The sequence below is a fragment of the Cucurbita pepo genome, chromosome LG07 (assembly GCF_002806865.2).
Source record: "Cucurbita pepo subsp. pepo cultivar mu-cu-16 chromosome LG07, ASM280686v2, whole genome shotgun sequence".
Taxonomy (NCBI): Eukaryota; Viridiplantae; Streptophyta; class Magnoliopsida; order Cucurbitales; family Cucurbitaceae; genus Cucurbita; species Cucurbita pepo.
The window spans coordinates 5,442,434-5,456,309 of NC_036644.1; the positions used below are offsets into that span (position 1 = coordinate 5,442,434).

Sequence of the window (13,876 nt, forward strand, 5' to 3'; positions counted from 1 at the left end):
TACATCTCGAATTTCATCAAACTTCAGTTTATCAGATCCTCGGGAACTGCTGATTGCGGCAACAACAGTATCCCATGACTCGGGTAAGGATGACATCAAAATCAACGCTTTAATTTCATCTTCGAAATTAATTTCCACCGAACCCAGTTGACTTATGATCATATTGAATTCATTTATATGATCCGCAACACGTCCACCTTCAGACATCTGTAGATTGAACAATCTACGCATCAAATACACCTTGTTCATAGCCGACGGTTTTTCATACATATTTGACAGCGCCTTCATCAGATCTGACGTTGTCTTCTCCTTGATGATGTTAAACGCCACGTTTCTGGATAGCGTCAACCGGATCATCCCTAAGGCTTGTCGATCCTTGAGCTTCCACTGTTCCGTGGTCATGGTATCCGGCTTCACCCCCAACAGAGGTTCGTGAAGATCTTTCTGGTACAGATAATCTTCAATCTGCATCTTCCAGAAACCGAAATCGGATCCATCGAACTTCTCAATTCCAATCTTTGAACTTTCCATCTTCACAGATCGTGGTGAATTTTGCCTAGCTCTGATACCAGTTGTTAGGATCGCACAACAACGCACACGCTCGATCTAGATGATCACAAAGAAAATGATAGAGAGAATTGCAAGGAGAACTCTGGCTAAAAGGATTTTTTATTGATGACTTCAGGCATGTACAACAAGAGAGTACAGTGAATAGAAAGTACATTTCAAAGCTTTACTGGACGGGATATATATATGGTTCAGTCTACTAAATATAGTTTTACCAGATTTAACCATCTACTATATATAGCTATGTACCATATATAGCTTTACCGAATATAGCTTCACCATATATGGCTTTACCAAATATAGCTTTACCGGATATAGCCATTGACCAAGCTATAAATACAGGGAGCATACTCCATAACTCAACAGGTATCTAATCGATTTTTTATCTCATATTTGTAATTTACCTCATTTTTTAAGATTGATGAGAAAGGAGTCCCATATTGGCTAATTAAGGGGAGATCACGGGTTTATAAGTAAGAATACTATTTTCATTTGTATGAAACCTTTTGGGGAAATCAAGAAAAAAACCATGAGAGGTTATGCTCAAAGTGGACAATATCAAACCATTGTGGAGGTTCGGGATTTCTAACATGGTAACAAAGTCATGCCCTCAACTTAACCATGTCTATAGAATCCTCATGTGTCGAACAAAGAGTGTATTTTGTTCGAGGGGTCTAGAGAAACAATGGTTCCAAAGAAACAAGGCTTCAAAGAAGGAGTTGAATCTTGATTAAGGGAAAGTTGTTCGACAGCTCCATAAGCTTCATAATAGACTAACAACTTTGTATTCTTAATTAGAGTAACTAGAGTTTTGAGTTTATTTGAATCACATCACATCTTCCTTTTCGTCTTCGGCCCAAGTTATCTTCCGTTACTTTCACTCTTTAGTCTCTAGTTCTGTTTCTTCGGTTAGGAATAACGACTCTCCAGAATGGTATGATATTGTCCACTTTGAGTCTAAGCTTTCATGGCTTTGCTTCAGGCTTCTCCAAAAGGCTTCGTAGCAACAGAGATGTATTCCTTACTTATAAACTCATGATCATTCCCTAAATTGGTCTCTCCCTCCCAACAATCCTCAACATACTCTTCTCGAGTTCTTATCTCGCCTCCTAGGTGCTTTGATTTCTCTCCTTCTTCAGCATCGAACTCTTGTCTCAGTCTCGAAGCTTTAGCATTCAGCAGCTCAACAGCTTCTTTGTCCCCTTTTAAGGCTTCTAATTCGAGTTCGAATCCTTGTCGATAAGGCCTTTAGTTCGAGTTCCATCAACTTTGATAAGCAAAGAAATAACACGTTAAACTGCATAAGATAATAGATTATTGAAGTTCAAAAGTATACATAGTGTATATATGAGATATTCAATATATATACATTATTTATATGGAATGTATCTAACATAAACTATAAAAAGAAATAATGTAGCCTACTTTTGAAAAAGTGGTAGAAATTTGTCTTGATAACTTGTTATAAAAATAAGATTAATAAGAACGAGAAAAAGTAATTAAAAAATAACAGCCGGAGAGAGGAGAAGAAAGTAAAAAGTAAAATGATCCTCTGTTATCTTTCAAAAGGTCCTACGAACACCGGATGGAACTTATATATAAAGTCCTAATCAATTGAATTATGTTTACCCTCAAGAGAGCAAAAAAGAGACAAAGAAAGACGGAGAGAAAGATACTCCTCACGACAGATTTGAGTCGACAACGCTATCCTCCCCTCTTCCAAGAAAAATCCGACCTAGTAAGTGAAATCAGCTTCACGGCCGTGCTTATTGTCGTCGTCGGTGAATGAACTAAGCGAAGATTATATCGTCGGAAACGGATTTGCGAGAGAGAAAATCGGTTCTAAATCGGGTCAAGGAGAAGATATCCACGAGTAAAAGATTCGGTCGGGTACAATCCACGACTTGCTCTTATTCATTTCAACCCACGAATTCATGGCCCAATCACATGACCCTTACTCTAGGTTAAGATATTAATGTCTTAAGTATGTGCTATGGATGATATAGGTGAGACTTAACGTTTGAAGCATAGTTTTTGGAACAACTATAGAGTAGTTAGTAACTTCGACTAAGGTCAACTATGCAAGTGACGTTATTGTTGAAGTTAGATAATTGATTGATGTAGGATGGTGCACGCAACTCCTGCATGTACCATATCAATTATGTGATGCTTATAGTATTGACATGTGAGATATGCTAGGTATGCATGTGATTTCATTATGCTATGTTATAAATGAAATGTCATGTATGTCATGTCTTTCCATGTAAAGTAATGTGATGATTGTCATGTATACATGATACATATATGAAAGACGTCATGTTTGAAAGGAGAAATTATGAACGAAAATTATGGGACCTCATACTTGTATGTATGTCATATGCATCGTGATACTTCCTTGTTATGTATGCTAATACGTATGCTAATACGAACGCGTAACTTCGATATTTATATTCGCCATGATATCATGCCAACTTTTCCTTTTCTGAGGGATCTAGTGGCATTGTGACAGACCAAGTCAAGCTCAGGTACATATACGCCCGCCTAGTGCGTCCATGTGCGCAATACATGAACAGTGTGTGGATAAGTACTACACATCCGGTCTAAGTCAAGTTCAGGGTACGTATACAAGCCCGCCTAGTGGGTCCATGTGCACATACATGAACAGTATGTGGATAAGTACTGCACATACAGTCCAAACTAAAAAGAGTCGTGTGTGACTGCATTACTAACCGCAACAATGAGGTTATTTACTGAGAAATACTCGAGTCACGTGTTGCTACCCGGTCAAGGTAAAACTCTCATGCAATTAAAAATACAAAATAAAAAACTGATCAGAAACGCCGCACAGAAGCGCCGGTGAAATAACAGAGGAAAAGGTGAGGGATGGAAGTGGAGCAGAGAAAACCATCAAAACTTTTAGTGGAATTCGTATACTCTAAAAGGAATATTCCCAAAACTTTTATGTTCTTCGTGTTGTGATCCATTTGAATTCAACTCAATCTTCGAATCCAGTTTTTAGCCAAATCGCATCTCGAACTCTACTCAGATCTCTCCCTTTCAACGTTCTTCCAATCCCTTCCTCAACGGAAAACGACGCCATCCTCGTCCTCGCCACAAACTCGTGCGGCGGAACCCTAAATCGATCGCTCTCCAACTCATCGCCGCAGTTCGCCTCTTCCTCGAATCTATCTCTCCGATTCTCGATGTACTCATTTCTCAGGATCTTCGACCAGTCCGGAATGTTTACCGGCAACGCCGCCGCTGTCGTTACGCTTCCGTCTCCAGCGTCCACTACCTTCGCCGATATCCGCTTGGAGATTCGCGCTTTGGAAACTCCGCCGCCGCGTGCGGAGTTGAAGAGGTCGGATTCGTCGATTTCGAAGACGAAATAGCTCTTACCAGTCGCCATCGGAGGAGAAAAGTAAGAGAAATGAACAAATCCTGTATCTGATTTCTTCTGGTTCGATCGGAGGCCTTGGATTTATGGAGTTTTGTGTTCGGAGAAATGGAGATTTGGAGAGGGGATTTATAAAGTTTTGGGGATTGACGAAGACGAAGAAGACGAAGAAGACGATGAAGAATCGGATAAGATCTTCCTGCAAAATTACCAAAAGACCCACTCTTTCTATTATATTTAAATTTATGCCCAAATGATTCCAATTATTCTTTTTTTCACCCTGATTTAGGGATTCTCAAAAGTCTTGGTTGGTCGAGTTAGTATTCCTTACTTATAAACTTATAATTTTCTACTAAAATAATCTTCAACAATCTTCTTTTCGAACAAATTATACTAGAATCCTCCCTCGAACAAAGGAACACTCACTCCCAATAATCTTCAACAATCCTTCCCTCGAATAAAGTAATCCTCAACAATCCTCCGCTCGAATAAAGTACACTACTAGAAGCTTCTCTCTCGAATTAAGTTTAGGGCATGCCTTTGATACCATGTTAGGAATCACGAATCTCCACAATGGTATGATATTGTCCACTTTGAGTATAACCTCGGCTTTGCTTTGTGTTTCTCCAAAATGCTTCATACCAAGGAGTTAGTATTCCTCACTTATAAACTCATGATCTTCCACTAAATTAACCATACAGTCACGTGCCTATTCTTCCCTTTAAAGTTGTTTTTCATTTTTCATTTTTTTTTTTTTCTTTACTAATATAATATGTAAATTACAATTTTGTATTTTATAATCATAAAAAAAAAAAAAAAAAAAAAAAAAAAAAAAAAAAAAAAAAAAAAAAAAAAAAAAAAAANAAAAAAAAAAAAAAAAAAAAAAAAAAAAACCACCACGAAGACGCAGAAGGAGGGTATTTTGGGGAAGTGAGTTTTTGTGGACCCTACCGCCAAAGCGACATCGATGACTCATCTTTTTTTCTTTTGCCAGGGTGTGTTAATGTCAGCGCGACGCGATGGAAAATGGTCCCCTCCTCTTCGATTCCCCTGTTAGTAGGAAAGGTGACACGTGTTTTAATATTGCCACGTATCGCATTATGGCACAGAGAGATCCATATTGCCACGTGAATGTGGGCCCCAATGCTACCCTGGATGTCGTGGTCTTTATTCTTACACGCGTCCTCCATTCTTTTTTTTTAATTAATTTAATTTGTTTAACTAACTTGTTTAATTTAATGTAAAAATTGGGGGGACCTAGGCCAACAATGGCCACAACAAATCCATGAGTATTAAAAATACATAAAAATATAATTTAATATTATATTCTATTTAACTTTAAAAAAACTGAGCTCGGCCCAATAAGCCTTCTCTACTAAACCGGAATGGCCCGGCCCAATGGGCCATCTCGATCACAGCTTGGGCCAATTTGCCAACCAAAACCCTAAACGCTTTTCGTTCATGGTACGAACGGCAGATCAGAGTTCACTCGCATTAGTTATCCACAAATGAAAACTACAGAAGTAAAAATTAGGTAGAATTCTATAGATCAAGCACAAAGATCGAATAGCTTAAAATCTCAACATTGAGGCGAAGATCTAGCAAGCAGCTAAAGGAATCGCATCATGTTACCCGATTCATTCGTCCAATTCCAACTTATGCATCGAAAGGAAGCGAAATCACCGATTCCGAGCAGTTAGATCAATTTTTACACGAGAACAACCTAAATTCTATCAATCTAAGAGCTAGTAAATTTGGTAACAGCCTTGGTGCCCTCAGAGACGGCGTGCTTGGCCAATTCGCCAGGAAGAACAAGGCGCACTGCGGTTTGGATCTCCCGAGAGGTAATGGTTGGCTTCTTGTTGTAGCGAGCGAGTTTGGAAGATTCCTGAGCGAGCTTCTCGAAGATATCGTTGATGAAACTGTTCATAATCCCCATGGCCTTGCTGGAGATTCCAATGTCAGGATGAACTTGCTTGAGGACCTTGAAGATGTAGATCTTGTAAGTCTCCACGCTCTTCTTCGCCTTCTTCTTCTTCTTATCGGCACCGTCTTTGGGAAGCTTCTTCTCTGCTCTCGGCTTCTTCTCCGCCGGAGCCTTCTCGGCCTTCTTCTCCTCCGCTGGCTTCTTCTCAGCGGGCTTCTTCTCGGCCTTTGGCGCCATTGTTAGAGTAACTAAGGGATTTGGAAATTTCTTGGAGATGAAATCTGTGCGAGGGGAAGAGAAACGATAGGTTATGAGTTGTGAACGGAGGAGATGGGTATTTAAAGATGGAGACGGCGCGATGTTATTGGTTCGATTTGTTTTCACGCGGATTGGTGACGTGGGCGGTGGAGATTAGGGAATGCGAATCTGACGGCTATATTTGATTAAATGTTTGGTTCTTTGGACCGATTTGGACTTCAGTTTCCCGTCTTTACGATTTGTTTTCGCGGGTAATTTTGAACGCTTGCTTTGGAGGCAATTTGACGGTAGAAAAATAAATGTAAAAAATCAATAAAAATCTTGAATTAATTATTATATTAATTTATCCTATGCTCGATGGCATCCCACGCGTCGTGTGTTCGTAAATTAACACGCGTCTTTAATGCCCACGCTACATACTTACTGAGCATCTCCACTCCTTTCCACTCTTCATCGTCATCGCATGTCCTCCAACAACATTGTACACTGATGAATCTGTTTCGGCATCCTAATTCAGATACCAAATGTTTGTTTTGGCCATCAATCGAAACACTCTTTGTGCTTATCTTTGTGAATTTGAAGTCGAGGTGAAAAAAAATATCGTGAAGTCGAAGTGAAAATTTGTGGTAAAAGTCTATTGGATTAGCCATGTGTTCCAGAGAAAATGAGTGACTGAATAAGGGACACTACCTCCATTGATTAGATCATGGGTATACAAATAAGGGACACTACCTCCATTGATTCAAAGTTTTTTGGGAAAATAAAAAACAAAGTCACGAGAGCTTATGCTCAAAATGAACAACATGTTGTGAATATCACAATGTTTGAGTCAGTGGTATTAAAGTCAGAAGATAAATAATTTGGATAGTGTTAGATGGATAGATAACTGTTGTTAAAGTCTCGTGTTGACTAAATTTTTTTATTGACGGACCCTTTTGAACAGAGATAAAGAGCGGGTGAATAAAAAAAAACTAATTAGGAATTAAATATATAAATATATATATATATATATATATATATATATTTTTATTATTATTATTATTATTTTTTAATATACATATCAATATTCATGGATTATACCTTTCATCTCACTTCCAATTCCTATCTTAATAGGAGTGGGACTTCTACTATTTTCGACGCAACCAAAAACCTTCAACGTATGGGCAATTGAAGGTTCAAGATCATTAACGTACTTGGGAACTTCTTCGCATATGAATGACTTTGCTTGGTTTTTTGGGCTAACCATAGAGTTTAGGATTGTTTAGTGTTGTTGAGGGAGATGCTTTCGAGAGGAGTAAGGATGTTTGGTTGTTGGAGCGGTTAGCAACCACGACCCGCCACAATTATATAATACTGTCCACTTTGAGCATAAGCTTTTATGTATTTGCTCTTGGTTCCTCCAAAAGGCTTCATATCGATTGTGATGGTGTTCTTTACTTATAAACTCACGATCTACCTATTAATTAGCCAATGTGGACTACTCCACTCAATAATCCTCAACAGGAGCTAGGAGTAAAGCGGTAAGAGTTTTTCGTTAGTCGACATTGTTCTAGACAAATTAAATGATCAATGCTCAAAATGCGCTTACATAATTGTCTGTAAAAGAGTATTCTAATAATCATATAAAACTTGGTATCGTTACTTACTCGTAATTAAAACACACTAATATTTATAAGCTTTTACATTAGTTGAAATCGTAATTAAAACCTTTTTTAGCAGACGCCTTTTAAAGCTTTGAGGGGAAGCCCGAGCTTGGGCTGTTACAAATGATATCAGAGCCAAGTTACCAGGTGATGTGCTAGCAAGGAGGCTGTTCCCCTATCGACACGAGGCGGTGTGCTAATAAGGACGCTGGGCCCTAAAGGGGGGTGGATTTGACAGAGGTCCCACATCGATTGGGGAAAGGAACGAGTGCCAGCGAGGACACGCTAGGCCCTGAAGGGGATGGATTGTGATATCCCACATTGGTTGGGGAGTAAAACGAAACATCTTTTATAAGGGTGTGAAAACTTTCCTCGGGGAAGACACCAGGCAGTGTGCCAGTAAGGATGCTAATCTTTGATGGGGTCCCAATTCAATTAAGGAAGGAACGAGTACCAGCGAAGACGCTGGGCCCTGAAGGGGATGGATTGTGATATCCTACATTGGCTGGGGAGGTTTTCCCGAGTAGCAGACCAAAAATAAAGGCCCAAAGAACATAAAGAAACTTTATTAATTGTGAGGTTTTATTTTTCAGAAAAATATATATTCAAATAATGAATTAAAAAAGTTCAAATTTTGATCTTTGAACTTAGAGAATTTTATCTAATAATAATTATATATATATATATATATGTATATATATATATATATTTTAAGGGGTTTAATAAAATCTCAAATATTAAGATTTGTTTAATTCATATTTAGTGTATTTTAAGACCCTAAACTAATATAATTTTAGCCAACTCTCGTGCACAAAGATGAGTAGTTGCCACAAGTAAGAATCACAACACAGTGGTTCAATCGTAATGCACACAGATAGGTGGTTGCAAAGAGGCCATATCACGGGGAGATGGTACAACTTCCATGCACATATAGGTAATGAAAAAATAAAGGCGATTTGTGTCTCTTCTCTAGCCACTTCACGTGCGGCGTGTCACGGTCATACTTGTCAAAGGCGTGTTGCCCATGGTCGATGCTTGTTTCATGCCAAACCTCTTGTGTTGTACCACTTTATTACTTTCCTTTACCGCTTTTATGATGTATAGTTTCTTATTGTATTTTCTAAGCATATGAAACTTTGGCAAAATCATGTGTACGTATGGTAAGCCTAAAATGCCTAAGAATGTGCTAGTCTTTATTTACTACCTTATAACATTGCTTTCTTCGTTACTTTCAAACTCTCTTTCCAAAATATCTCTTTGCCTCCCGTTTTCTAAAACCTTCTACTTAAAACAGGAGTCACTATAGAGAACTGACATAGGGGAGTTTCAGATGGCGGAGGTAAAGACCACATGCATTTTCTCCTATTTCGATAAAAAAGATGATGACGTGCCCGGTTTAATTCATGATTTTTCTTACGCACATTTACTTTAAAGTCATTTTAACGCCCTGAATGACATGTTCTTATAGAAATTCTAATGGTTTTGAAATACAAATTGGGACCTACCCAAGAAAGTTTGAAAGATTTTGTGCTTAGAAAGGATTTGAATCGAGCCATCGAATACGATCGAGCAAGTAAATAGTCATCTTGTTAAGAAATGCTTGTCGGGATTACTTAGAATTGCCCCTAGGAAGTTAAGTTGGACAATAATTGGATGTTTTACTCGAAATTACCTAATAGGACCTAAAATCGAGTAAACTATGAAAATGACTCACTAAATGATATCCACGGTGTATGAAATATTAAAGTAGGGCCTTATACTATGAATTTATGATACACGCTGAATTTAAAGGTCATAGAAGCATGTTTAATCGCATGAACTAACGATATGGGTGAAATGACGAAAATGCCTCTACTATGCTTATTATGATGTTTTATGATTTTATTGATAATTATGATATTACGTATGAGTTATGCATTAAGAAGGTTAGACATGAGAATGACATGTATGCTTGAAATAGGGCCATTATGAGTTATGTAGAGCGTTGTGTGTTATTGTTATGTCTTAGCTTTTTATGACAGACCCTTAAAGTGAGGCTCATGAACCGAAAAGCTTATACATTTGCTTTAAGGATATAGACTAGCCAAGGCACAATCATGACCCTAAGCCTAATATGAGGCCCAGATAGCTAGGTACTCTACTCCACGTGGACGTGCCTTATGCCTCAAGTCCTCCTAGACCTCCCATTTACGTAGTACATCATGATCTCATGTTTTCCTTACCTAGGTGGGATACCCTGTGCATATTTTTTGTAGGATGCACAACAATTGTGCAAGAGGTTAGATTCAGACTATGTTGCGGGAGATGCAGGGGAATGCCGAGAGCACTATGGGCCAAATCTAGATTATAAATCCTAGTTCAAATCTCAATCATAAGGTTTTTCTCAGATTCGTGTTGTTTACCGACCATTTGACTTAACAAGTTTTTTTTAGAGGGGTATTTTAGAATGAAAACTTGTGCTATGTATTGTGTGTGGAAAAGGAGGTGGACAACCGATTGAGATTCACTCTCCAAGGCCGAGGGACCACACAAGTGCATAAGGCGAGACTAAGCAACAAACTGATGAAGGCTTTAGAACTCATAACCTAAAACCAAGAACCTCGGAACTCAAAACCTCAGAACCTAGGTCCTTAAAACAGAACCTCCATGTTTATGCCTTATGGTCAAGTTTAGAGTGTGGTACCTTAGCTTCAAGCATGAATACTATCAAGAGCCTACAAGTAACCTATTTAATGAGTATTCTATATTCACTCTAGTTTTTACTGTTTTTTCAGGTAATGACGAGATGTTGGTCGAGCATGGGAGTGATTTGGAGTAAATTGATATGAACCATGAGACATCAATCATACATTATATTTCAATGAAGATGCAAAAAACAAAATGCGGTTGAATTTATCAAAAGATATTTCAATTCATGCCACATTGAAGAAGAATGAAGTTCCATTGTTATAAATTTTGGGTAGATTACAAGGTAGAGTTATTATATTTCATTAATGTATTTTAAGACATTTTATTTACTTTAGGTTACATTTATATCATGGTTAATTATGACTCTAAACTATGAATGTTACAACTTTTGGAATGCCTTTAATAGTTTCATTCTAAGGCTATATAGAACCATGTATATTATATTTATAAATAGACTTGGAAAATATAGTAAAAGGAGCATTTGTGCTTTTCTTTAGCCAATGACTAAGTTTCTTGTCATTCTATGTAGTTTAGGTTGCATGTAGAATCATTCAAGCTCAACATGATCAATCTTGCTTGTGAAGTGATTCGAATCTCAAACAAGTGTTCTTGCATTGAGATATTTGATCAACAAGAATCATTCAAGCTATACATGATTGATCTTGCTTATGAAGTGATTCGAATCTTAAACGAGTGTTATTGCCTTGAGATATTCGATCAACAAGGTAATTCAAATAATAATAATAATAATGATAATAATAATAATAATAAAAAAAAAAATAATAATAACTTTTTAAAAATTAGTAATTTTATAGGTATATTTTTTAAAATTAAGGATAATTATTAATTGAAAGGGAAAATAAAAACACATCGTTATTGTTCAATATTTTTTAGCTCTAAACGAATGACCCGCGAAATAGAGCCGCCAAAACCAAATCCTTCAAAAAAATTTCACAAGGAAATCGGCCGAAACGCGCCTCTTATAAAGCCTCCGCTAATCTGAACCGTCCACGTCATCAATCCGAGTCGAAACGAAACCAACCAATCACATCACCCCATCCATATCGATAAATACCAAGTCCCTCTATTCGTAACGCAGAATTCATTTTTTCTCACACTAAGAAGCCATTACTGAGGAATTTTCAAATTCGTTTGTAACTTAGCAATGGCGCCGAAGGCCGAGAAGAAGCCCGCCGAGAAGAAGCCAGCAGAGGAGAAGAAGGCCGAGAAGGCTCCGGCGGAGAAGAAGCCGAGAGCAGAGAAGAAGCTTCCCAAAGACGGTGCCGATAAGAAGAAGAAGAAGGCGAAGAAGAGCGTGGAGACTTACAAGATCTACATCTTCAAGGTCCTCAAGCAAGTTCATCCTGACATTGGAATCTCCAGTAAGGCTATGGGGATTATGAACAGTTTCATCAACGATATCTTCGAGAAGCTCGCTCAGGAATCCTCCAAACTCGCTCGCTACAACAAGAAGCCGACCATCACCTCTCGGGAGATCCAAACCGCTGTGCGCCTTGTTCTTCCTGGTGAGTTGGCTAAGCACGCCGTCTCTGAGGGTACCAAGGCTGTTACCAAATTTACTAGCTCTTAGATTGATAGAATTTAGGTTATTCTCGTGTAAAAATTGATCTAACTGCTCGGAGTCGGTGATTTCGCTTCCTTTCGATGCATAAGTTGGAATTGGACGAATGAATCGGGTAATATGATGAGATTCCTTTAGCTGCTTGCTAGATCTTCGCCTCATTGTTGAGATTTTTAGATATTCGATCTTTGTGCTTGATCTAATGATTTCTCGTGTAAAAATCGATCTGAATGTTCTGAATAGTTGATTTCGCTTTCTTTTGTTGCATATTTTGAAGTTCCTTTAGCTACCTGATTGATTCTGGCCTTATTGTGAAAAATTGCTCTCGGTTGGATTTCCCCTAATTTCATCTACTCGAGTTCGTACCCGTTTCTTTGAGTTTTGTCCTAATAGTTTAAGAATTTGTCTATAGTTGGTCCAATTCAATCCACAATTAGTATAGGTCACCTTACCTCGAAGAAGATTTTGGAGTGTAATGTTCATCTCTACATAGGTTCAAAGAATATCCACAGATGCTGTTAGATGTTCTGACATGCCAAGAAATTGACTATCCGTTCATTTCTGTGTTTAAGTTCCTTTTCAGTCCGTTCTCAAATTCTTGTTAGTGGAGTTGAATCATTTTGTTGAGCAAGTAATTCAGAGTATCAAGCCAGTTGAGTGAGTGACGGTGACAGTGAAAGGTGTCCCCTCCTCTTGAGAGTGAAATTCTAGGAGCTCATCATCCAACACGAAACTGTTGGCAACCTGTCTTCAAACAATAAACAGAGTCCCCATCAATCAAACAAAGTGAGGCTGGGCTTGGTCACATGCCCATTTTGGTTCATGTTCGTGTTTCAAGAGGCGCAAATCTCTATGTGGATGATCCAGGTGACCATTTATTTTCAACTTAGCTGTAATAGTCCAAAAATAAATAAAAAAATAAAAATAATTATAAAAATAATTAAAATAATAATAATAATAATGAATGAATAAATAAATTAATTTAAAAAAACTAACATTTTCTTACTTCTCATTTCCTCCCGCAATTATCTCCCTCATTTTCACAATTATCTCTCCTCAACCTATCTTTACTACCGGAANAAACTAAATGGGAAAGGTAGACACAGAGGGTAAATACAGCCCAGAATAACTTTGAAATAGCTGTATCTACTTTCTTATACAACAGTATTAAAAATAAGATTTTTAATAAAAATATAATTATAGATATATAACNGCAATTATCTCCCTCATTTTCACAATTATCTCTCCTCAACCTATCTTTACTACCGGAAGTAACAGCAAAAAGAAAAAAGATAAATAATAATGGTCAGATTTACTGGAGAAAAAGAGAGAGAATGACTTTATATAGTTGAGATTCACGGAAAAGAAAAAGTCAGATTTACTTGAGAGAAAAAAAAAAAAGACCTTTAGACGAGATTCACGGGAGATTTAAAANTACCAGTGTAAATTAGAAACATTAAATGTACCAATGTAAATTAGAGAAATAATGTTGTAGAGTTCAANATTGATTGAATTATTATAATGATCTAGCTTTGAGTTAGAAACTAAATGTCAATCAATTATATGATTCTAGTCAATCACGTAAGATTAGTAATATTAGATTAAATTTGTATCAGTAGCCAAAATGAATAGATTAAAGATAGAATGACCAAGAAAACTTCTGAATAGGAAACACTGAGATAGGTTAAAGATAGAATGACCAAGAAAACTTTTGAATAGGATACTAGATAATAAGGAAAGACTGAGATAGATTAAAGATAGAATGATCAAGAAAAGATACACTGAGATAAAGATTGAGATAGATTAAAGATAGA

General features: G+C 37.4%; 3 protein-coding genes across 3 annotated transcripts; 1 reads left to right on the forward strand and 2 right to left on the reverse strand.

Annotated features, from left to right (window-relative positions):
* Positions 1 to 3,293: 3,293 nt before the first annotated feature.
* Positions 3,294 to 4,124, reverse strand: LOC111798210. Its single transcript, XM_023681221.1, has one exon. It carries the CDS (start codon positions 3,974 to 3,976, stop codon positions 3,563 to 3,565), a length of 414 nt encoding a protein of 137 aa, XP_023536989.1. The 5' UTR covers positions 3,977 to 4,124; the 3' UTR covers positions 3,294 to 3,562.
* Positions 4,125 to 5,488: 1,364 nt separating this feature from the next.
* Positions 5,489 to 6,216, reverse strand: LOC111798524 (histone H2B). The gene has a single exon (XM_023681740.1). It carries the CDS (start codon positions 6,126 to 6,128, stop codon positions 5,703 to 5,705), a length of 426 nt encoding a protein of 141 aa, XP_023537508.1. The 5' UTR covers positions 6,129 to 6,216; the 3' UTR covers positions 5,489 to 5,702.
* Positions 6,217 to 11,578: 5,362 nt separating this feature from the next.
* On the forward strand, positions 11,579 to 12,329 carry LOC111798525 (histone H2B). The gene has a single exon (XM_023681741.1). The coding sequence runs from the start codon at positions 11,646 to 11,648 to the stop codon at positions 12,069 to 12,071; it is 426 nt and encodes a 141-aa protein (XP_023537509.1). The 5' UTR covers positions 11,579 to 11,645; the 3' UTR covers positions 12,072 to 12,329.
* The last annotated feature ends 1,547 nt before the right edge of the window (positions 12,330 to 13,876 follow it).